General features: G+C 35.9%; 1 protein-coding gene across 1 annotated transcript in view; it reads right to left on the bottom strand.

The window, feature by feature from the left end:
- The window catches only part of Wdr44 (WD repeat domain 44), an 89,168-nt gene extending 66,202 nt beyond the window's left edge, over nt 1-22,966 (bottom strand). The window contains exon 1 of the mRNA XM_046420942.2: nt 22,492-22,966. Coding sequence (XP_046276898.1) covers nt 22,492-22,553 — 62 coding nt within the window. The 5' untranslated portion in view covers nt 22,554-22,966. The remainder of the gene's footprint in view (nt 1-22,491) is intronic.
- Between the last annotated feature and the right edge of the window lie 276 nt (nt 22,967-23,242).

Here is a 23,242-nt window from a genome sequence, read left to right as displayed (position 1 = left end):
GATTTTTAAAAATGAGTTAGAAGTCAAGAGTAATTTTTTAGTGTTTGAAGAAATATTAATAATTAAAGGAAAATGAGACCAAAAGAGGTTAAATTAAATTCATTTAACTTTTACTTATTTCTTATCATATACCAGGTATGTTGTTAGATGTTTGGGGTAAAGTAGTGAACAAAACAAACAATATCCCTGCCATCTTAGAAATTATGCTAAGAACAAAAGCCCTAGTTAGGCTGGGGTATATATAGCTTAGTAGTAGAACTTTACTTGGCATGTGGGTTCAATCTCCACTATCAAAAACAAAACAAAACATAAAACCAACCCAACAACAACAAAAAAAACTAGTTTAGACTAGGTCATCAAGGAGTTCCTTTGCAGTTTCCAAAAAACCATATAATACCCTATTAATTCTAATGTCCCTTCAAGTTTTCAATGGATTGGTAGCCAATTAATTAAAACTATAACAATATATTAAAGCCTTGATTTATTTAGAATTTATCCACCAATTTTCTAGGCAAAGCTTGGAGTTTCCAGACACTGAAAGAAAAATATAACATCAATATAGAAGTAGAATTGCTGGAATTTTAGCTAAACAATAAAAGAGCATGAGTTAGAATCAGGAGACCTGAGTTTCAGACTTAAATCAGACAGTAACAATTTATGCAATAATAAAAAATAATTGGGGGGAGTTTTTCCAGTTTTTAATTATGGCTATTTCAAACATACACAAAGCTGGGAGAATAATATCATGAACCCATACATACAACATGATGACCTTGTTAAACAATGATCAATAAATACCCTTTTGGGCTGGGGTTGTGGCTCAGTGGTAGAGTGCTTGCCTCATGTGGGAGGCACTGGGTTTGATTTTCAGCACCACATAAAAAGATAAAGGTGTTATGTCCATCTACAGCATACCCTTTCCTCCAGTCCTGTCAGATTTTAAAGCAAATGTCAGAAACAATTTCATTTCCCCATAAACTTTTTAGTATGTACCTAAAAAGAATATAAACTTCTCTTTAAAACATAACCATAAGACCATTATAAAATTTAACAATTTCTTATTTTATATAGTCAACATTCAGATTTCCCAGTTTGCCTCAATTTTTTGTTACAGTTGGTTCAGTTCAATCAAACGAGGTTCATATATTGCAATCAGATAACATGTCTATTTCAATCAGTAGGCTCCCCCTCAATCTTTTATTTTCTTGCAATTTGTATAGTGAAGAAATTAGGTTGCTCATCCTGTAAACTTTCACATGATCTAAATTTTGTTGATTGCATCTCTATGGTTACATGTCACAAGCCATATTTTAAAGGAAAAACTGCAGGAGATATTGGAGAGATAGAATGGGCACATATCCAAGGAAAATCTCTCTCTCTCTCTCTCTCTCTCTCTCTCTCTCTCTCTCTCTCACAAAAAAAAAAAAAAAACTGTAATAAAAGTATCAGAAAGCTGATGCTCATGATGTGCAAGATTTCAAAAAATGCCAGAGAAAAACATTTTCTTTAATTAGTATTCAACAAGAACAAAAAGTGCAGGCTGTTTATATGTGGATAAGTATACACTATTATAATGTAAAAAGTGTTTAATATTTGTTTCCAATTAAGATCTTTAATAGACAAACCATAAAGGGAAAAACCAATTGTAGAATGACTTCTAGAATCCTGAAACATTCAAAGAGATGAAAGTACCTGACTATTCCAAATAAGTTCAGCTCTATGGTCCCAGACAAACTATTTCTTAGTATATCTGAGAATTATGAGCTCAATTTCTATCAAAAACCTTTGAAAAAACTGGGAAAATGGAAGAGGAAAACACTCTAAGAGTCAACACTGAACGGGCATATGCCACAAACTATAGACAGATTCATTTTATGTCAATAAAACACAAATTTCTTTTCTGAGATTGAGTCTCACTGTATTGGCCAGGCTGGCCTCAAACTCCGGATCCCCCTGCTTCAGTCTCCTCATACCTGGGGTTATAGGCATGTGCCACTGCACCTGACTCCAAACAAATTTCTTAAACACATTAATAAAAAGGGACTACTGTACACAGAAATATACAGATTAAAGCAGTAAGTTCCCTATCCTACTTTGATATTCTTACTAATGTCTTAGATGAGGACACTGATGGTGTATCTTCCAAATTTGCAGATGACAAAAAGTTGGGATGGGTAGGTATTATAATGGGCAAAAGGATTCAAAATATTTCAACAGACTAAAGCAATAAATCAAATCTTAACAGAATGAAATGTAGTAGGGATAAATGTAAAATTCATGGGGAAGGAAGTTGTGGCTTAACAGAAACCAGGTGAAAACATTTTAGTATTTTTGTTGATGGCTTGGATAGAGTAAATGTCATAACATGGCTGCCAAAGAGCTAATGTGCTCTTAGACTGAACCATTAGAAGAATCATTATGTCCAGAGCAAGGGGGGTGTGAGTGTTCTGGAATTTCTCACTGAAAAGAGCACACTTAAGAATATTGTGTACTATTTGGATTATCACATCTTAAAAAAGGAACATTGATAAAATAGAATATATCCAAAAGAGAGAAATCAACTTCATAAATGCTATAAATACTAAAGTGGAATGATACAAAGAAACAAGAATGGCTAACCTGGAGAATAAGAAAGAAGAAAAGCAGCTGCTGTCTTCAAATGTTTCAGGCATCATACAGCAGAACAAGGACTAAGTGGGTATTTTGCTTAACCTAATGAGTTTAGTTATCCATTGGAGTTTAGAAACAGGAATGAGCTGCTTCCCTGATATTCAAACAGAAACTGAATAATAACCTTAACATGGGCACTGCAGAAGTCTGGAATGGATAACCACTCTGGTCTGCTTCTATTTCTTAATCTCTCTAAATTTTGGTTTCCACCTGTGAAATGAAGGAGTTAGATTTAAGTTGGTTGACCCCTTAAGTTCCTTCATTAGTCAACAAACCATTACTGGTTGTCTACTATGTGCCAGGCACTGCCAGGCACTGCCAGGCATTGTGGGGGGAGGATGAGAATGATTGAGCCTTTGCCCCCAGAGAGGTCACAATCTGGTGGGAAGGCAAATACATGAACAGATAATTTCAATACTTTCAATGAGAGACATAAGCACATAATCTCCTGGAAGCACAGAGGGGCACTCAAGTGTATATAAGAGGGAGAAAGGATTATATTTAGAAAGGCTTCCTGGAACAGCCCTCCAGCTATTTCTACCACAGAAAATTATACAAGGATACTGAGAACTAGAAGTGCTTTAAAACACTAAGTAAATGCACACAAAATACTTTAGCTTGCCCTAAACTGGTGCTTGCTAAAGATGAATTTTTCTATTTACTGATGGTTGCAAACTGTCCAAATACAGTCATACATGGATTAATAATGGGGACATACTCTGAGAAATGTGTCATTAGGCAATTTTGTCATTGCGTGACCACCAGAGAATGTTCTCTTTTTTGATACTGGAGATTGAACCCAGGAGTGCTTAGCCACTGAGCCCACACCTCCAGTCCTTTTTTGAAGTTTATTTAGAGACAGGGTCTCACTAAATTGCTGAGGCTGGGCTTGAACTTGTGATTCTACTGCTCAGCCTTTGAAGCCTCTGAGATTATAGGCATGCAACATTGCACCCAGCTGAGAGAATGTTCTTATACAAACTAAGTCACTAGGCAAGATAAATCTTATGGAACCACTGCCATTTATGTAAGTCTCTTGCTAACCAAAAAGGTCAATATGCAGCACATGACTACAGTTCTTAGGTGAGAGGAGTTAGAAATCTAATTTTTAAAAAATTAATCAAGGAGAGCAGAGTTCTTTGTGATTTTTGCTCTGCCCTACAAATCTTAAAATTTATACCTTGGCCATTTGATTTAATCAAATCTTTATGCATGCTGTTTTCTTCTTTTAACTCGACACATAACACATCGGAACCATCACTTTTTCTAAGTAAAAAACTGAAGCTTGTTACTGTAGAGGTCAAATGATACAAATGAAAATTTTATAAACTGAGAAGTTAATTTTAGATGTATTATATGATAAGTAATCATTCTAAATGCTATTAATTAGTTGATCTGATCTCTGAGAAACTAGTTAATGCCTCTTGACCTTATTTTTTGGATTTATTTTGCAAAGTATATACAGTGAAACTTAATACATGGAATAATTTTCTTATTTAAGTTTATGTTTTAACTTTTGAACTGCCATTCTATATTTGATATATACAAGAGTATATGTAGCACGTACAGATTGAGAACCTCAATCCAAACATCTAAAATCCAAAATGCTCCAACATCTGAAACATTCTGAAAGCCAATATGTCACAAGTGGAAAATTCCATAGTGGCCCTCAAGTGACAAGTGGTAATCAAAGTGCAGGCACACTAAAAATATTATGGAAGATTACCTTGAAGATATGTGTATAAAGCTGGGCATGGTGGTGCATGCCTGTAATCCCAGCAGCTTGGGAGGCTGAGACAGAAGGATTCAGAATTCAAAGTCAGCTTCAGCAACGGTGATGTGCTAAGCAATTCTGTGAGACCCTGTCTCTAAATAAAATACAGAATAGGGCTGGGATGTGGCTCAGTGGTCAAGTGCCCCTGAGTTCAATCCCCAGTACCCTCCCAAAAAATGTGTATAAGAAATAGATGAATTTCATGTTTAGACCTGAGTCCTGTCCCTAAGATATCTGAGTATGTACATGTAAATATTCTGAAATCCAAAATAATATGAAATAAAACAAATCTAAAATTCAAACCACTTTTATCCCAAGTATCTTAGAGAAGAAATATTCAATCTTTACATATAACTAATTATGACACATAATAAGTAATATGAACTCCTGTGACTCACCACTTTACATTTTACCAATTAGAACAGCTGCAATAGCAGTGCAGCTTACTGTGTACTCTACCCCATTTGCCTATCTCTCCCATAGAGGTATCCGCTATCCCAGATTTTACGTATGGTTCCCTTAACTTTTTCATTTTTAAAAAGTTTCATCAAAACATGCATGTATATATATTCATAAACAATACATTGGTAAGTTTTGTCATTTGTGAGCTCTGTTTTCACTGATGTATTTCAAAGAAAAAAATGTTGGACACTAAATATCATTGCACTGTGGAATGCGGTGGTACATGCCGGTAATCCCAATGGCTCAGGAGGCTGAGGCAGAAGGATGGCAAGTTCAAAGCCAGCTTTAGCAACTTAGTGAGGCCCTAAGCAACTTGGTGAGACCCTTTCTCAAAGTAAAAAATTAAAAAAAGGCTGGGGGAGCTGAAGTTGTAACTCTGTAGTGTGCTTGCCTAGTACATGTGAGGCATTGGGCTCAATCCTCAGCACCACATAAAAATACATAAAATAAAGGTATTGTTTCCATCTACAACTAAAAATATATTTTTTAAAAGGGCTGGGGATGTGCCTCAGTGGTTAAGTGCACCTGGGTTCAATACCTGGTACCAAAAAAAAATCATTGCACTGAAAAAATCATCTATTCCTGTCAAGTATAAAGGCCACTCTTGGCATTGCATACACTCCAGTTGCACTTAAATCTTAAAACTGTACCCATATCCACTACTTTCCCTCTATTTCTCCCCCACTGAGGGTTGCCAGATTTAGCAACTAAAAACAGAATGTTCAGTTAAATTCCAATTTCAGAAAAATATAATATAAATGTATTTGTTGTTTATCTGAAATTGGAATTTAACAGACTGTTCTGTACATTGTCAGCAACTCTAATTCATACCCAAGTTAATTAGATGAACCAAAAAATCCTGTGATATGCTGGTGTGTGTTTAAAAGAATTAAGAAGGAAGAATCACATGGCCAATGTCATTATATAAATATTCTTCTAAATATTTTACAACACTCACTGAATGGGGGAAAAGATCTATACATTTGCATATTCAGTCAAAGTTTTTCTGGACAAGGCATTCAGTGCATATCGGTAAATGCAAATACTATACCTCCCCCCACCCCCCCCCAAAAAAAAAAAAAAAACTCAAGAAGGCTATTGTAACAAACTGACAAAATTTCTAGATATTTAAGTTGACTTGTAGCCATTGTTTATATAGATATTTATGTAAAACTATTCTCATTCAACATGATCAAAATGAGGTTAACTGATATAGGTAAAATAAACATCAACAGCTAACTTTCTAGATTAATCAATTGAAAGTATGTTATCATTAAAAAAGAGAATCACATACTACGTATATAGTTATTTTAGGACACTTTCCTCCCTTTATAAAAAGGATACTAGAAATATTTCAGATATACTATTTCTATATCAATCAAAAAACTGATGAACCTTCTGCAACAAGAAGTAGAATTTGCTTCTCAATTCTGTCAACTTATACTCTAAACATCCTCCCACCGCCTGAGGCACTAATAGAACCTAGATATGAATAGCAATAGATACAAATGTGTATTAAGAACCCATGTAGCCAGGTGTAGTGGGGCAGGCCTATAATCCCAGTGGCTCAGGAGACTGAGGCAAGAGGATTGTGAATTCAAAGCCAGCCTCAGCAACCTAGCGAGGCCCTAAGCAACTTAGTGAGACCTGTCTCTAAATAAAATATGGGGACTGGGGATGTGGCTGAGGTGGTTAATCACCCCTGGTACCAAAAAAAAAAAAAAAAAACCCAACCCATAGATTAGATTCCCTAAATAGAAGCTACTTGAACTGCCTTACTAGGCCCACTACAAAACCCACATTTTGAAATCAGCTACTGACATGGTGACCACAGTAGGAATGTAAGTTGGTTTTTCAGAGCTTTGACCATTAGTTTCCCTGCAGGCAATTACTGGATCTTCATCACTCATGCCTTAGGGTAATTGGGACTTAAAATCATGGTATAAGTAATTAAATCTACTTTTAAAAAAGAACATTGAATTTCTATATTTTCAAAGAGCCAGACCTCATAAGCTATCCTACTTCTAGTTTCTCACCTGTTACCTATAGGCAGATTTTCTGCCTTTTGGGTTTGGTGTTTCTCCACCTATTAGATTTACCTGAAAACAAACAAACACAACTTATAAGGCTTTTGCAAATAGGGAGAAATCAGTGTGCAGGCGAAACCTACATTTGCCACCTATTTCACATTTAACTAAACAACTAGGAACGCAAAAAACCACCTCCTATGATATAAAAATAAAATATTAGTGCAATCTAATTCTTAACATCACCATTTCCAAACTTCTTATTATATTTCATGAAAGAAATATACCAAAACAATTGGGCACTGCACAGAGAAATGGACTAACTAGGTCTTTATTTTTGTTCCTAAGAAGACTTACTTCTTTTTCAGAGAATAAAAGGTGGCTGGCTATGAAGAAGCCAAGAAAAAAGCAGCAATGACATTGAAGTAGTAGTATAGAGCGAGTTTGGTGGAATAAAGCCTGTAGCTTGGGAAACATGTTTCTTAGAGAAAGGTGACTCACTCTACAATATAATTTTGTTTTTATCCCCCTTTTCTGCCTTTGCCATAAGAAAAACAAAACAAAACAAAAAGTAAGATGAGCTTAAGCAGTGTTTCAAGCAACTGAAACAAGCAGAACAAAGAACAGCTTGCTGATACAAAGAAAGTACTGGGATTCTAAGGTCCTTGAGGTGAACTGGATATGAGCAAAGATAAGTAAACATTAAAGTAAACAGCTAATTAAAGGGTTCTGATTTCTAAAGCCCAGCAAGCTTGAAATAGTAAGATCTGATAGCAAACCAAGACCAACACTAAAGTGCTAATTCTAAGCATGGAATCGGAAGGGTTCTGGTGCTCAGAAAACACTCACATGGAGTCCTATTATTGCCAACTGAGGCCAGGCAGGAAAAAAAATGCAGCAGCAAAAATCAGAAATCAAAACCAAACAATCGATCAACAAATATATGAAAAAATATTCAACATCTCTAGCAATTAGAGGAATGCAAATTAAAACTTCACTGAGATTTCAACTCACTCCAGTCAGAATGGCAATTATCAAGAATACAGGCAACAATAAATGTTGGCGAGGATGTGAGGAAAAAGGTACGCTCATATACTGCTGGTGGGACTGCAAATTGGTGCCACTATTGTGGAAAGCAGTATGGAGATTCCTCAAAAAAACTTGGAATGGAACCATCATTTGATCCAGCTATCCATTCCTTGGTTTATACCTGAAGGACTTAAAATCAGTCAGCTTACTATAGTGATGTATCCACGTCAATGTTTATAGCAGTTCAATTCATAGTACATTTTAAAATGTCATGTTTTAACTAGGCAGTAGAAAACAAATCACTCAAATTTCCCTGGACATAAGGCAATACTGGTTTACTAACAAGACTGACAAAAAGCTGACAAAACAGTTAAAATAATCACATAACAGGGAATACACTGAATCCTCCAAATGTGAACTATTTTTAGTTCACATATTATTATTTGAATGGTCATTTTAAGTTTTAAATATGATGAAAGCCCCAAAGTAGAAATGTATCAAAAGTACCTATTTTATCAATGATATTGACAGAAATGGTGAGAAAATTCGGCACAATGGCTCTATATTTTTTGAAAGTATGTTTTGTGGCAATATTTTTAAATAACCTTTAATGAAATCAAAGGAAATTTAGTGGTGAAATATAAATCTGTTCACACATAAGGTAAATTACAAACTTAAAGTAGACCCTTAAGCAACTCTCTTGTCTAAAATGACAAACTGATTTTTAAAATATTATGTATATATTATATTTCCATGTCATATTCCTATATTTTCCATATATTTCCATGTCATTTTTCAATAATGTGTTTATTGAAAAAAATAACCAAAAAAAATTGTGTTCTTTGCCCTACTCAAGAATGTTACACGAAAACCATTCTACTCTGCACATTTAAAACCATTCAATAAATACCTACATTAAAAAAAATAACTCTGGGGTAAGGCAGCAATATCATAATATTCCAATTAAGTAGGTTAAAATAAAAATCAGATCTATTAATGTTTTAAAGTAATTTCTAGTAAAAAATAGACAGAAGCATATAACTAAAATTATGCCTGTCTGGAGAAGTCAATAACCATTGCAAACATGTGAAATCACCTTGTAACGTAATTTTTAAAAAGTAAACAAACAAGATGTTGGGCTGCAGGCCACATTACAGAAACTTTATCAAACTAATATGTTTATAAGATTTTGTAAGTTATCTAACATTCAGTGTAACACTTAATTGTAAACAGTAAATACCAGTAACTTGTAAATAAAAATTAGGGGGCTGGGGTTGTGGCTCGGTGGTGGAGTGCTTGCCTAGCATGCATGAGGCACTGGGTTCGATCCTCAGCACCACATAAAAATAAAAAAATAAGATATTGTGTCCACCTAAAACAAACAAACAAACAAAAAATAGGGCTCTAAAGTACTTGTAAACCCCCCTTTAAAAAACGCAAATGGATCGCTTCTATGATCAGTGAACTTACATTTCAGTCTTCAAGATTCCTGGTTGAGTTCACTGATAATCACCCAAGACAGGCAGAGGAACAAAAGTCAAATCAAACCATTTTTTTTTTAAATTAAAGAACGTTTACAGGTGTTATCTCTGATAAAAAGGTCTTAAAGGAAAATAAGTGGTAAACTAATGACTTAACTAAGATTCTGGTATAAAGTGTAGGTTTTTTTTTTTTGAGGGTGGGACAGTACTAGAGATCCTATAAATAGGACTTCATGCATGCTAGCCAAGCAATCAATTTTTTAAGAAAAATTGAGAAAAAGCCTCACTAAATTGCCCATGCTATCCTTGAACTTGTGATCTTCTGCCTCCCCAGTAGCTGACATTATAGGAATGTACCACCACATCCAGTTAATGGGTAGGTTTTAATTATTCATGTTCTTCTTCACCATCATAAATGGAAAATCAAACATATTTTGATAACATTTAATATTAAGCACTACATAAATTCAATTTTTATGCTTTTTTGACTTGAATTTCTCCTTCTGCAATTTTTTATGAAAAATGTATGAAGGACTTAAATATTCTAGAAAAATCTTAAATTACCTAGAATACTTACATACATTAAACATTCTATAGGTCAAGTTTAAGTCCTTTATGATTTATTATAAAAAAGCTTATTCAATCTTATCGGCATCTTAAATAGTAATTACTATTCATGTAATTTTTCAATTACCTAGTTATCAGGAATGCATTTTTCCCATTAATTTAATAGTCAATAGAGATTTGGTTAGGTAGAAAATGTTAATAACTATCATGTATCTCATTGTGACTACTAGAAAACACATATGAAGGAGAAAGGGGAAAAAGAAATATTGGGTAAGTGAGTTGTGGCCAAAAGTATGAGTGAGAGTTATAAATAATTATCCCACCACAGTACCATGGCCTGACTAAACAACTGACAACAATTTATAAAACAATTACAGAAAAAAAAAATCTGGGGATAGAGACTTTTGAGTGGCTCACATCCTGGGTTACCCTTATGAACAAAGAACATGCTGGGCATGGTGGTGAAGGCCTGTAATCCCAGCAACTCGGTAGACTGAGGCAGAAGGATTGCAAATTCAAAGCCAGCCTAAGCAACTTAGACCCTGACTCAAAATAAAATGTAAAAAGCGCTGAGAATGTGGCTCAGTGGATACGCACCCCTGGGACCCTGGGATAGAGAGAGAGAGAGAGAGAGAGAGAGAGAAGAACGCACCCTTTGAAAGACAGTGAACAGTTGTCTGGGATTCCATCTTTTTCAGTAGCAAGGTTACTTCCTGATCTGGCTTACGTAACAATCAATTATGTCAAAGCTTAAAAAGAAGGGCATAAAAAACTCTCCCTTTTATTATTTCAAAGTTCTATATACCCAAATGTCAGGAGTTAGCCTTGTCATTTTAATAATTTATATGTAAACTAGAACATCACAAAATGTTTATAGTTTAGAAAATGAAAGTAGGGGTGACCTAGTGTTTTAAATCTTCATTCAAAACCATTTGTTTAATTACCACAAGTTAGTAAAATTTTACCTCTTGCTGACTTACAAGTCCCTAACCTATCCTAAGCTATCAATTTTTCCACCTATCTAAAAAATTGTCCTATCACACAGAACTACAAGACAGTCAGAAGTGACTGTGTATTAAGAAAAACTTTGAAAATCAATGTCCAACATTAGTAGGCATTATGGAGTTCTTATTCTTTGCATGTAACAACACATAGAATTATATAGTACTAATTTTTTTTTTTATTTTGAACACATTTACCCCTGGAAAAAAAGTTAATAACAAGAATTTGATATAATGGCAGGATAACTGTCAATATTTCCCAAGGTTTCACTGTTAACATTTAATATTTATTGAGTACAGGATGTCCCCAAGTTACAAAAAATACAAACCACTGTCCTTGCCTCAGCCCCTCCCCTACTTCTCTTATAGTAACTGGAATGTGTGGGAGGGGAGCTGGGATGATTAGGTAAGATCTGAGTGTACCAGGATGTTTGAAAGTAGAAGAAATTGTGAAGGGAAGTGGAACGCCACAGAACATGCATACTCATCAACTCAATCCCCATCTAAACCTTCTGCTGCTGTTACACTTCAACTGTGGATATCTCTCCATGCTGGGAAATAAGGAAAAGGCTAAAATAAAGAACAGCAGCCTAGAACTATGACCTGGGATATAACAGGGATAATAAAATTCATTTAAAGGAAAAAGTCATTTACCTTAAGCCCTTAATCCAATTCAATAAAAATAAAGTACACATTGCAAAATATCAACAGACCTACTTGCTCTCACTCATCAAGGTACTAATTTTATCAAGCTACTGAATTCACTCTGCTTACCCATCTCTGTGTAATCCAATAACCCATACCCACCAGACACACTACTAAAAAAATTTCACTTACGAAAGTATATATCCAATTTAACTGACTTTTCCCCTTATTCCTTCCCCAATCCTTCCACTCTTCATATTTCATCCACCACTGTTCCTTCTCAGTTATAAGGGACAAGAACTGTTACGCTAGGAAATCTCTGTAGTAATGTTACTAGGAAGGAGAAAGTTGGCAATAAAGAGTGGATTTGGGGCTGAGGAAAATGTTCAAACCACCTGTCATTTCAGTTTGACATGGGAAAATAAGCATATTTTAAGAGTGGTTTTTTTTTTAACTTTTTTTTTTGGTACTGGGGATTGAACTCATGGGAGCTTAACCACTGACCACATCCCCAGCCTGTTTTTATTTTTTATTTTATTTTGAGACGGGTCTCACTAAGTTACTTAGGGCCTCACCAAATTGCTGAGGCTTCCAAACTATGAGGATTACAGACGTGTGCCACCACATCCAGCTAAGAGGTTTTTTTCAAAAACACTTAAGTTGTTACTAGTACTGCTAATAACCAGAAAGATTACTTACCCAGTACCCTAATTTAAATAAAGGATTTCCGAGACATATTTAAAAGAGGACTATGGGTTTTAAGTTCATCCATAGCTATTCATATCAGTTCAAGAATAAGGCCAGAAAGAATACTCCTATCCCTACTCTCAAACCTACTTAGTGATCAAATGCTTGCTTTGAACAAACCAAGCTTGAATACAGCACAACATGCTGTTTACTGGTTCTCTAGAAAGTTTGATCTGCAGTCCATCAGAACATTCAGGGTTCAATTATGGTATGGAGTCAGAGTTGTGGTCCAGGGGTAGAGCACTTGCCTAGCATGTGTGAGGCACTGGGTTCCATTCTCAGCACCACATATAAATAAATAAAGGTCCATCAACAACTAAAAAAAATTATGGTATAGAAAAAAATGGTTAAAAGTTTTCCATCTTAAGTTTCTAATAATTTTATGTGCCACCCTTGGATTTTTAAAAATTTATCCTCCCTCTTTTAAAATTTTAAGGATCAGCGTCCCATGGAGAGAGTAAAACTTTCTGCTCTGAAGTCTACTTGTGCAATTAATATTCTCCTAGGGGGCATTATTAAAACTTAACTGCAGTGTTGAATAAGATGTACTAATCTTAAAATGAAACCATTCAACGTATGATTTAAATAAAAATTAAAGATAAGATTTTATCATTCAGTGCCAAAGGTATATACTAACAAGCTTACTATAATAATTTCTAATTCAGGAAAGTTACTTTTTGAAAAATATCACAATATCTTAAAAGTAAAATCTTAATGAAACATACAAAAATCAGTTTGTTTCCATACCAATAGCAAATTGTCTGAAAAGGAAACAAAAACGCAACCTCATTTGCAATAGTTAAAAAACCCTAAGAATAAACCAAAGATATGAAAGAGCTACAATGAAAATTATCAAACACTGATGAGATAAATCAAAACAGATACCAAAAAGACATCTGAAATTCATGAATTAGAAGAATCAATAGTTAAAATGTCTGTAATACTAAATCAATCTACAGATTCCATGCGTTCCCTATCAAAATATCAGTAACACTTCTCACAGATCAGAAAAAAAAATTACAAAATTCATATGGAACCACAAAAAATCCTCAAATAGAGAAAGCAATCCTGAACAAAAAGAATAAAGCAGGCAAAATTACACTACCTGACTTCAAAACATACTGCAAAGCTATAATAATTAAAATTAAGTGGTACTGGCATAAAAAGACACACAGACCAGGAATAGAGCAGGAGCCTAGAAATAAATACACATATCCATCCCCAACTGATCTTTGACAAAGGTGCTTAGTACATGCACTGGATAAAGGACAATAAATTGTGCTGGGGAAATTGGATATCCACATGAAATTAATCCCCTATCACCAATTGATATAAAAAAATTCAAAATGGATTAAAGATCTAAATGTAAGACCTGAACCATGAAACTACTAGAAGAAAACATAGATGAAATGCTTCAGGACAATTGAATGGGCAAGGATTTTTAGGATAAGACCCTAAAAGCATAGGAAATGAAAATAAAAATAGAAAAATTTGTTTATACCAAGTTAAAAAGCTCTGCACAGCAAAGTTAACAGTCAACACAGCAAAGAGATGACTTACAGAATAGGAGAAAATATTTGCAAGCTATATATTTGACAAAGGATTGATAACCAGAATATATAAAGAACTCAAACAACAGCAACGCCCCCCCCATAATCCCACTTAAAATGACATTTAGTTACAAAGTTACATTTCTCAAAAGAAGACATACAAATGGCCAACAGGTACATGAAAAAAGTACAACTTCCCTAATCATCAGGGAAACACAAATTGAAACAGAACCACTAGACATCACTCCACTTCAATTAGAATGGCTATTATCAAAAAGATAAAAGATAACAGGTGCTGTCAAGGCTATGGAGAGAAAGGAACCCTTGCACACTGATGATTGGAGTGTAAATTAATACATTGTGGAAAAACAGTATGGAGGTGCTTCAAAAAATTTAAAATAGAACTACCATATGACCCAGCAATACTACTACTGGGTTTATATCCAAAATAAATGAAATCAATCCAAAGAGATATCAACATGCCCAGGGTAATTACCAGGAGAGAGAAGCAACTGAAGTTATTTATCAACTGGTGAATAGATAAAAAAATGTAGAAAATATATGCAATGGAATACTATTCAGCCATAAAAAAGAATGAAAACTTGTTGTTTGTGACATCCTGTATAGAACTGGAGATCATTATGTTAACTGAAATAAGCCAAGCACAGAAAGACAATTGCCACATGATCTCACTCACATGGAATCTAAAACAGTTGATCTTATAGAAGTTGAGAGTAAAATGGTAGTTCCCAGAGGCTGAAGAAATAAGAAGTGAGGGAAGACAGATTACAGTTGATTAACAGGTACTAAGTTACAGTTAGGAGAAAGAAGTTCTGGTATTCTATGACATAACAGAGTGACTCCAGATAATGATAATGCACTGCATAATTTTTCTTTAAATCTAAAAGAAAGATTCTGAATGTTTTCACCATAAAACAATGATAAATAAAGAGACAGATTTACCTTGATTTAAACATTACACAAAGTATACATGCATCAAAACATCACATGGCACCTCATTAATATGTGTACTTCTTATGTATCAATTTAAAAAGTAGAATTCTACTTTGCTAAATAGAAATGACTTATATTATTGTAATGTATGGAAATGATACCAAAGCTTAAACCTTAACAGAATAACCACCTCCAATTTAGTAAATACAAAAGATCAATTGTGCACATTTAGAAGTTACTACTATACCTAGCAATCCTAATAAGCATGAGCTCCAAAACCAAACATTAATGGAAGTGACTTAAATATTTGATATAGTTCTTCAATATCCTTATTTTGAGCAAAATAAATAACATATGTATAACTTTAATTATTTGAATTCTGAGTTTTTATGAGATAAAAATGTTAAGTGAACACAAAAAAAACTTAAAGACCCATCCAATTATTCAGTCTTTATCTTTCCTTCTTTGTTTATTCAAAGGCTGTGAAATAAAGATAACATTTCCTATTAAATTTCTAAACAGTTTTCTCAAATTATAATGAACTCATCTAAAGGCCAAATATTCTTTCTACAACCCATAGAAATCATTTTTGTTAAAATATTATTTGGTAGTTGTTGATGAATCAAGATGCTTTTAAAGCACTTCAGCTAAGCTGTGATGATACTGAGTCTAAAATCCTATTTGCAAATATATTTCCTAAAGGTCACCCTTGATCTTGAAATTTATTCTACTTGGTATTATTACAAAGGATGGCCAATGGATGCATTCAATCTAAAAGACAATGGTTAACATTGGAACTGAGATAATTAGTATGAAGAAATTGCTGCATGAACATGTTTTTGTTAAATTCTGTATGTTTAAAATGTTTAAAAGTGTTTGGAGGAAAAAAAGGTTTCATGAGCTTGAAAGCAACTGACCCTGATGGAATGCCAAATTATAAACTGCCAGACAGCTGCAGCTGGTAATAAAATGCTAAGACCTGGAGCACTTTAGCAGAACCTGATTATATGGTAATCCTAGCATCTGAGAGAAGGCAAAAGAGCTAGAAGAATAACTGATAGACTGGTTGCTATAGTAACCAAGATAAATTTGTATACTGACTGGGAAAAACATTGGGGTTGTCATCAGTTATGAGGCTCACATTTTGTCTTAGGTGCTTTCCCCTCAATTTTGAATCATGAGAGGACAGAGCACCCAATTAAAGATTTATCTGGTTAACTGAATAATATCCAAAAGAAAAAGGGGAACAGGCTTTGTGAATGTTAGTAGAAATTACCTTAGCTCTGGATAGAAAATAGAAATGTAGGTTAATTATCAATTCAAGTCAATATCAGTAAGGCATCATACGGTACCTATAATTTTTGTGACTTTATTTATTTTTTGTCATAGATGGACAGAGTACTTTTATTTATTTTTAAAATTTTTATGGAGTGCTGCTGAGGATCAAACACAGTGCTTCATATGTGCTAGGCAAGTGCTCTGCCATTAAGCTACAGCCCTGGCTCCAATTTTGTGACTTTAAATATTATCAGAGATATTTCTTACAGGTTATTAATTTCTTGAATATAGGGTTATTTAAAACAAACCATTTATGTGTATGTAAAACAATACTAAATGGTGGAATTTGTCTTATCTCAGTTATGCAGGCCCTAGGAAGCAGCTTCATAACCTGGTCCCCTCACCCCCTCCACCTCCTTCACTACATCTTTCATGATCTACTTTTCATACTCTCTTCCTATACCTCATTACCCCAAGATGTACTCTCCCCAAATTGTAGCCAGAGTGTGAAGAGGAAATAGTTTAAAAAAAAAAAACTGTTGACTTTATTTAACAAACAGGTTCTTTAAGGGATTTACCTGAAAAATTCATCTGTCATAACAACGAACTGAAGAAGACACACACAAGAGTGTTGTACAAAGGTTGCATACTAAAAATTAAAAGTTTTTTTCCCTGTCCTATAAGATAGTCAATGAACTATTTTTATCCTAAAACTGTATAGGTTTTTTATATTTTTAAAAATTAAATTTTGTCTACTCTATTTTATGAAGTAGGTTATCAAAATCAGAATAAAGCTTTCAACTTACAGATTCAAATTGATCCCCCCAAATTGCCATCCTGCTACCAACTGTCCTACCTAAATGAGTCACCAATTGACAGTTGGAAGTCACTAAATTTAGAACTTAATTTTACTAATTAATATGTTGAAGGTTTTTCCACTTCAATATGATAAGACTGTGGTAAAACAGCATTATAAATGAATTTCTATCAATCCACAAAATCAACAGCAATCAAATATAATCTATGATTGAATGTCAAAAACTCAGGAACAAATGGCCATAAAGGAGGTTTTGCTTCCCTAAAGTAATTCACATCATGCAAATATTGTTTAAATAAAACTGCATAAATTTTCAATTCAGAGAGAAACATTTCTGAGGGCTAAGTAAGAAAGCTGAATTTTCAACAAAGACAGTTTTGTTTTTTAGATGTAGAAATTCTTCTAGACACTTTTATCACAGTTCCCATAAGTTAATCAATATTTTTGCCGTTACTCTATTCTAAACATGGTAGTTGCAAGTAACACTAACTAGACTCCTAAAAATAAACTAATATGAACTCTGTTCTACATAAGCCAGTCTGCCACCATTTTCATTCTGACTTGGAGAAAAGTAGTGAGCAATAGGATCCTAGAACAGTCAATGTCCTTTGACAAGTAAAGCATGAAGAAATAGTCATGTTAGATAGAAGTAGACCATCTTGGAAGTCTGGCAAACAGGGTATGTATCAGAAACCTATAACAGGGATAACCAGCATTATTCTCCTCAATTCCACATGGCAGCACCATACAAATGAGGAATCAAGAAACCTGGGTTCAGTGCTGGGTGCAGTGGCACAAGCCTGTAATCCTCAGGAGACTGAGGCAGGAGGGTGACAAGTTCAAAGCCAGCTTCAGCAACTTAGTGAGGACCTAAGCACTAAGCGAGACCCTGTCTCTAAATAAAACACAAAAAAAAGAGCTGCAGATGTTGCCCAGTGGTTAAGCACCCCTGGGTTTAATCCCCAGTACCCCCCCCCAAAAAAAAAAAGAAAAAGAAAAAACAAAATCAAAAAACAACTTAAGTTCTAGTTCTAGTCTACCATTAATCAGCAGTGTGTTACTTCCCCTCTCTGAGCCTAGGTTTCACTTTCAGTTAAATGGGAGGACTGGGTTAAATAATGGATCCCTTCCTACTACAAAATATATGATTCCCTTTTCTGAGGCCTCAAATATATTTTGGCTGAATACAGTGTTGAAAATGCTACATTAATTTTTATAACATGTTCTCAGTGTCAGCCTTTAGAATGTGTAGATACAAGCTACAGGATTTAGCAGAGGCAATCAATTAATATATAATTTATCCAAAAAATAATTTCAAATCTATTGGTCTTTCTTGAATCATGTACCAAAGACATCAAGTTTGTTAAACTCAAAGTTGTGTGTGTATGATTTCCAAGAACAAAAGCTTATCAATAAAAGCACACTATCAAATCTCCATATAATGACAGGCATTTAGAGTCAGAAGGGTTCTCAAAATGTAATCTCAATTTAAAGATGAGGAAATGACATGACTCAGTTCAGAGCTCCTTTCTACTATACCACAGTTCCTCTTTTCTTTCCTGCTGTATTAACCATGATACCAGAGAAAATGACAGACTGTGAAACTGGTCTGTGTTCTAGTCCTGGTTCTGCCATGAATTTGTCATAGCACCATGGACAATTCACTTTCCTTCTATGGGCTTCAAGTTTTCACATTTTATAAGAAATAGCTTAACTAGATGTTCCTCCTATTTAATAACAGAAAATAATCTTATAAGATTCCTTTCTAACAAAAATACATATTCCTAAAAGAAAAAGTGGGAATTTCTAGTGAAGAGAACTGAAAAGTTTGGGCTGCTGGTTTTAATTTTATTTTTGGTATTGGAGATTGTACCCAGGGCACTTTAACAATAAGCTACATCTCCAGCCCTTTTAATTTTTTGAGACACTAAGTTGCTGAGGCTGGCCTTGAACTTGTGATCCTCCCAGCCTCCCAAGTCACTGCGATTACAGCTGTGTGTCACTGTAACTGGCTTTTTCTGATTTTTAATTTTTGGGGATTGAACCCATAGCCAAGCGCTATATGGATGAGATGCATCCTGAGCTTCCCCTGCCAAACCCCGGGTTAAATTTTGAGACAAGGTCTTGCTAAATTGCATATCTTGGTCTCAAATTTGTGATCCTACTGCCTCAGACTCTCTAGCAGCTCGGATTACAGGTGTGCACCACCACACCTAGTTGGGATGCTGGTTTTCTTTTTTCACATTTTTTATTGGTTCATTACAGTTGTACCTAATGATAGGATTTTTGTTACATATTCCTACATGCACAGAATGTAATAATATAATTTAGCCAATATCAATCCCCAGAACTTCCCCCCTCCCTTCCCTCCTCCCACATGGTGGTCTCTTTCCTCTACTGATCTCCCTTTGATTTTCATGAGATTCCCACCTATTCCCCACCTTTCCCCCCCTTTTTCCTCTCTAGCTTCCACATATAAGAGAATACATATATCCTCTGACCTTCTAAGTTTGGCTTATTTTACTTAACATAAGGGTCTCTAGTTCTGGGTTGCTGGTTTTAAACTGATGCATCAGTTCAATTCAGCAAGTTGGCCCTAAAGTATTTGACCCAGAACCTGTTTGGGGAGAATCTCCCTGACCCCACTCTATACATAGTATGGAGGAAGCTATGATGTACTAGAAAAAAATTCTGGACTAATGAGTTTGAAGAGCTGGTTTCAAATCCCAGCTCTGACACTTACAAGTTGTCTCTCCTAAAATAATCCACTTAACTTCTCTGAGTCTAAGGTTCCTTATTTGTAAAACCAGAGACAGGAATAAAGAAACTAGACCTAAAGTATCAGTCAAAATAAAGCATTATAAATATAGTACATTTTGCAAACCTGGGCAAGAGGAGATGATCTGCCACTGTGAAAAGTATGTTGTACTGAACTCAAAACTCTTTCTGTAAAAAATTGCTAATTTTCAACTTTTTACATTTACTTTCAAAGAGCAGATTAACAAAACTGAAGACAATATTGGATGGGCAATGCAAGAAATACATTTTTAGGAAATGGACTGTATACTTGAATTTCACTGATCAATAAAAACACATGAGATAATGCTCAACTGTCTGCTCAGTTAACTACAATTTGAAGAAAAGGTCTGTGTGTACCCAAATAGACAAAGCAAGGAGTATTTCTTAAAAGTGTCCAGATTCAGTCTATTTATCTCTTAGGGTTTGTAAGATGTGTTACTCCAGTTCATATCAAGGGACAGAAGATAATTCTGATGACCACATATTGAGTGATGCCTTCTGTTTCTACAAATCAAGATTTCTTACTGAGTTTCCAGGTAGTTAGTTTTCGGTCAAGTGGGCTAACAGTAGCTTATGCAAACAAACCTGCCACAAAGGATAGAGGAAAATGTAAATGATCCTACCCCTTTCTCTCCTCTGAATACAGCTAGTTCTTTTCAGATGTAATTCTCCAGATGAGTTTATTTTCTTCCAAATTCTTTCACTAATGCAGCAGAGCCACGAAATCCAAACAGATCCTATATTCTGTTAACAGAATTTTTTTCAACATACTCAGATTTTAGGCAAGTCTAGAGTTAAAATTAGGAAGCTGAGTCCCAAGGACTTATTATTATTATTATTATTATTATTATTATTTTCACCTAGTATCAAAGTGTTTAAGAAGCTATATTATCCCAGAGGGAGGAAGTGACTATCAGTTCTATCAAAATGAGTCATCTAGTTTAGATAAGTGGGCTGGGATGTAGCTCAGTTGGTAGAGTGCTTGTCTCACAATACTTCCAAGTTCTGGATACAACCTCCCAAAGCAAACACTGTGTAAAGATAACAAATTTGCTAATGTCCAGAAAGAAAGACAGGAATGAATATTTGAATGCTTTTCTGTACCAAGTACTGGACTAAACAGTTTACATAGGTTCTGAAATAACTGTTCTTTGAGATTAAAGTTATTCAATGAACTTAATATCCACATAATTCTAGATTGATAATCAAGTAAACAGATCATTTCCTTCCCCCACTCAAACACACACACGTACTAAAGGATTCAGTCTCTCATTTAACCTGAAATGATAGTTCATTACTTCGAAGGGAAAATCATGCACAAAAATTTTAAAGTAATACAAAATATTTGAAAATTTAAATGCATTTTTATTCTCTACTATGTAGCTATGAACATGTCTCAGATATTGAACTTGAAGGAGATTCAGTGTCATCTCAAGATCTGGCATTACCATCCCCAAATCTCACAACAGTGAAGTAATATGAATGTTAGTGAGAACATACACATTTGCAATCTGCCAACATACATTTCTTTCTGATTTTGTGGCTGTAAGTTTTTTGGTATAAGTTGTGTATAATAAAGATTTTAGAATGATTTCTAAAATGTACAGATAACTTTATCAAACAGGGTATTTCTTCCACGGGGTAAGCATGAGAATTGAAGGCTGTTGAACTCCCAGAACCATATTGTGATTTATACTAACATACAAATTTTACCAATTCTAAATTCTTACAGCATGAAAATATATTTCACTGCCCCTAGTTCCACTCATGTTAGTAGAAGAGTTTGGCAAAAACGCTTTAAACACTATTTCGACTTTGAAAAGTAGAAGAGTGGAAAGTAAGTAGAAGTTCTGGTCAAGGGAAGTATTCCAACTATTGTACTTTCAACTCAGAATCACCCATATTAATCACCACTAAAACATCTTGCAAAATTAGATAAAGGGCACAATGCTGGGGCTCCCGGTCCAAGCACCAGATTACTCAGCACTTGTTTGTACCTCTATAATCTGTTGTATACATTTATGTCCGGCTCCCCTTTTAGATCACATCCTTCTCCCCAATGGTAAAGGTCTTGTCTTTGATTCCGTTTGCCTCACTGTAAGGTGCTATTTTAGTAAAACACTGTTGATTCAGAATGTCTCGGCTAAAGGACTTCCTTAAGTAAATAGCCAGTCTTTCCTCCACTCCTTTTCTGTGCAAGAAAAAGTGGACAGCAAGTAGGTAAGAGTTACAGCTATCTCTGACACCAATAGGTAAGGTAGCGGTAAAAGAAAAAAAAATTGGGAAGTGCAATTTCTCCTGTTACCGCTCCTTTAATCTATGGTCCCCGAGGCCAAAGCGGATGTTTGAAAAAGGTAAGTCTGAACCCCACAAATAGAAATCTCCGGTTCTCAAGCACGTAAACTGTCCCACTCAAAGAAGGTTGAATATGACGAGACAGGGGATCCGAGCGAGCACCCGGGCTGTTCTTTAAGGAAAGGGGCGAGAGGTGCCCGAGGCGGACGATTCTTCCTTCTCCAACTTACCCTACCCTAAGGAGCCCCAGATCTGGGCTCTGAAGTGCTGAAGTGAGACTGAGAGGAACAGCAGTGGCGGACACAGCGGGACCTGGGAGGGGTGTAGGGGAAAGCACAGGAGAAGCCAGGGCACTGGGATGCCCGGCTTTTGGGCCATATAGCTTCGTTACTTACCCTACAGGGTGCACATCTTCAGGGGCATCATAGAATTCCTCGGTGTCGCTTTCCGACGCCATTTATAGGACACACCCGCGGGTGAGGGGGCCGGCACGGAGGAAGGGTGGCTCTCCCGTCTCCTCCTCTTCGTCCTCCACCTCGACGAGACTATGGGGAGGTGGGTCCCAGGCGAGGTTAAGGAGGGAGCAAACGATCTGGAGTGAGAAGCCGGCTAGGGAAAGGGGGCCGCCCTCAGTTGCCGGGCTGCGGGAATGAACCGCAGAGCGGCTGTCTGAGGAGGCGGCAGTGAGTCCAAGGACTGTTGCTGCCGCCGCTCCCGGCGATAGGTGTATAAGGAGCGCAGGAGAAGAGGCGGTGGCTCTTCTCAGTGGGGGAGGGCGGGCGTGCCGGCGACAGCAGCTCCAATTTCTCCCGCAGCAGCAATTACAGCAGCTGGGAGAGCTAGTTGTCCGCAAAATACCGACGCGCTCCTACCCTCGCGAGACTTCGGGAGGGGCCGGTAAAAGCGTGGGCGGGGCGAAGAGGTGGCGGGGGCGGTCCCAGAGAGGCAGCTCTGTGATTACTTATGCCTGGGAAGCCTATCAAAACAGCGCAAGCGCGTTAAAGGCGTTGGGTGAGGGCAGGAAGTAGCGGAGAAGGGAGGGGTGAGCCTCCTAAAGGGAGGAGTCTAGGACCTGCGCAGGAGCAGCGTGGAGCCCCAACTTTGTGGGCGCGTGCCCGACGTAGGTGGGGTCTGGCATAGCGCTTT

The sequence above is a fragment of the Marmota monax genome, unplaced genomic scaffold (genome assembly GCF_021218885.2).
Source record: "Marmota monax isolate L192 unplaced genomic scaffold, Marmota_monax_Labrador192_F-V1.1 WCK01_AAM20220418_F8-fsc00155, whole genome shotgun sequence".
Classification (NCBI taxonomy): domain Eukaryota; kingdom Metazoa; phylum Chordata; class Mammalia; order Rodentia; family Sciuridae; genus Marmota; species Marmota monax.
The sequence above is the reverse complement of the archived record's forward strand: the minus strand, read 5'-3'. Positions and strand labels throughout refer to the sequence as shown.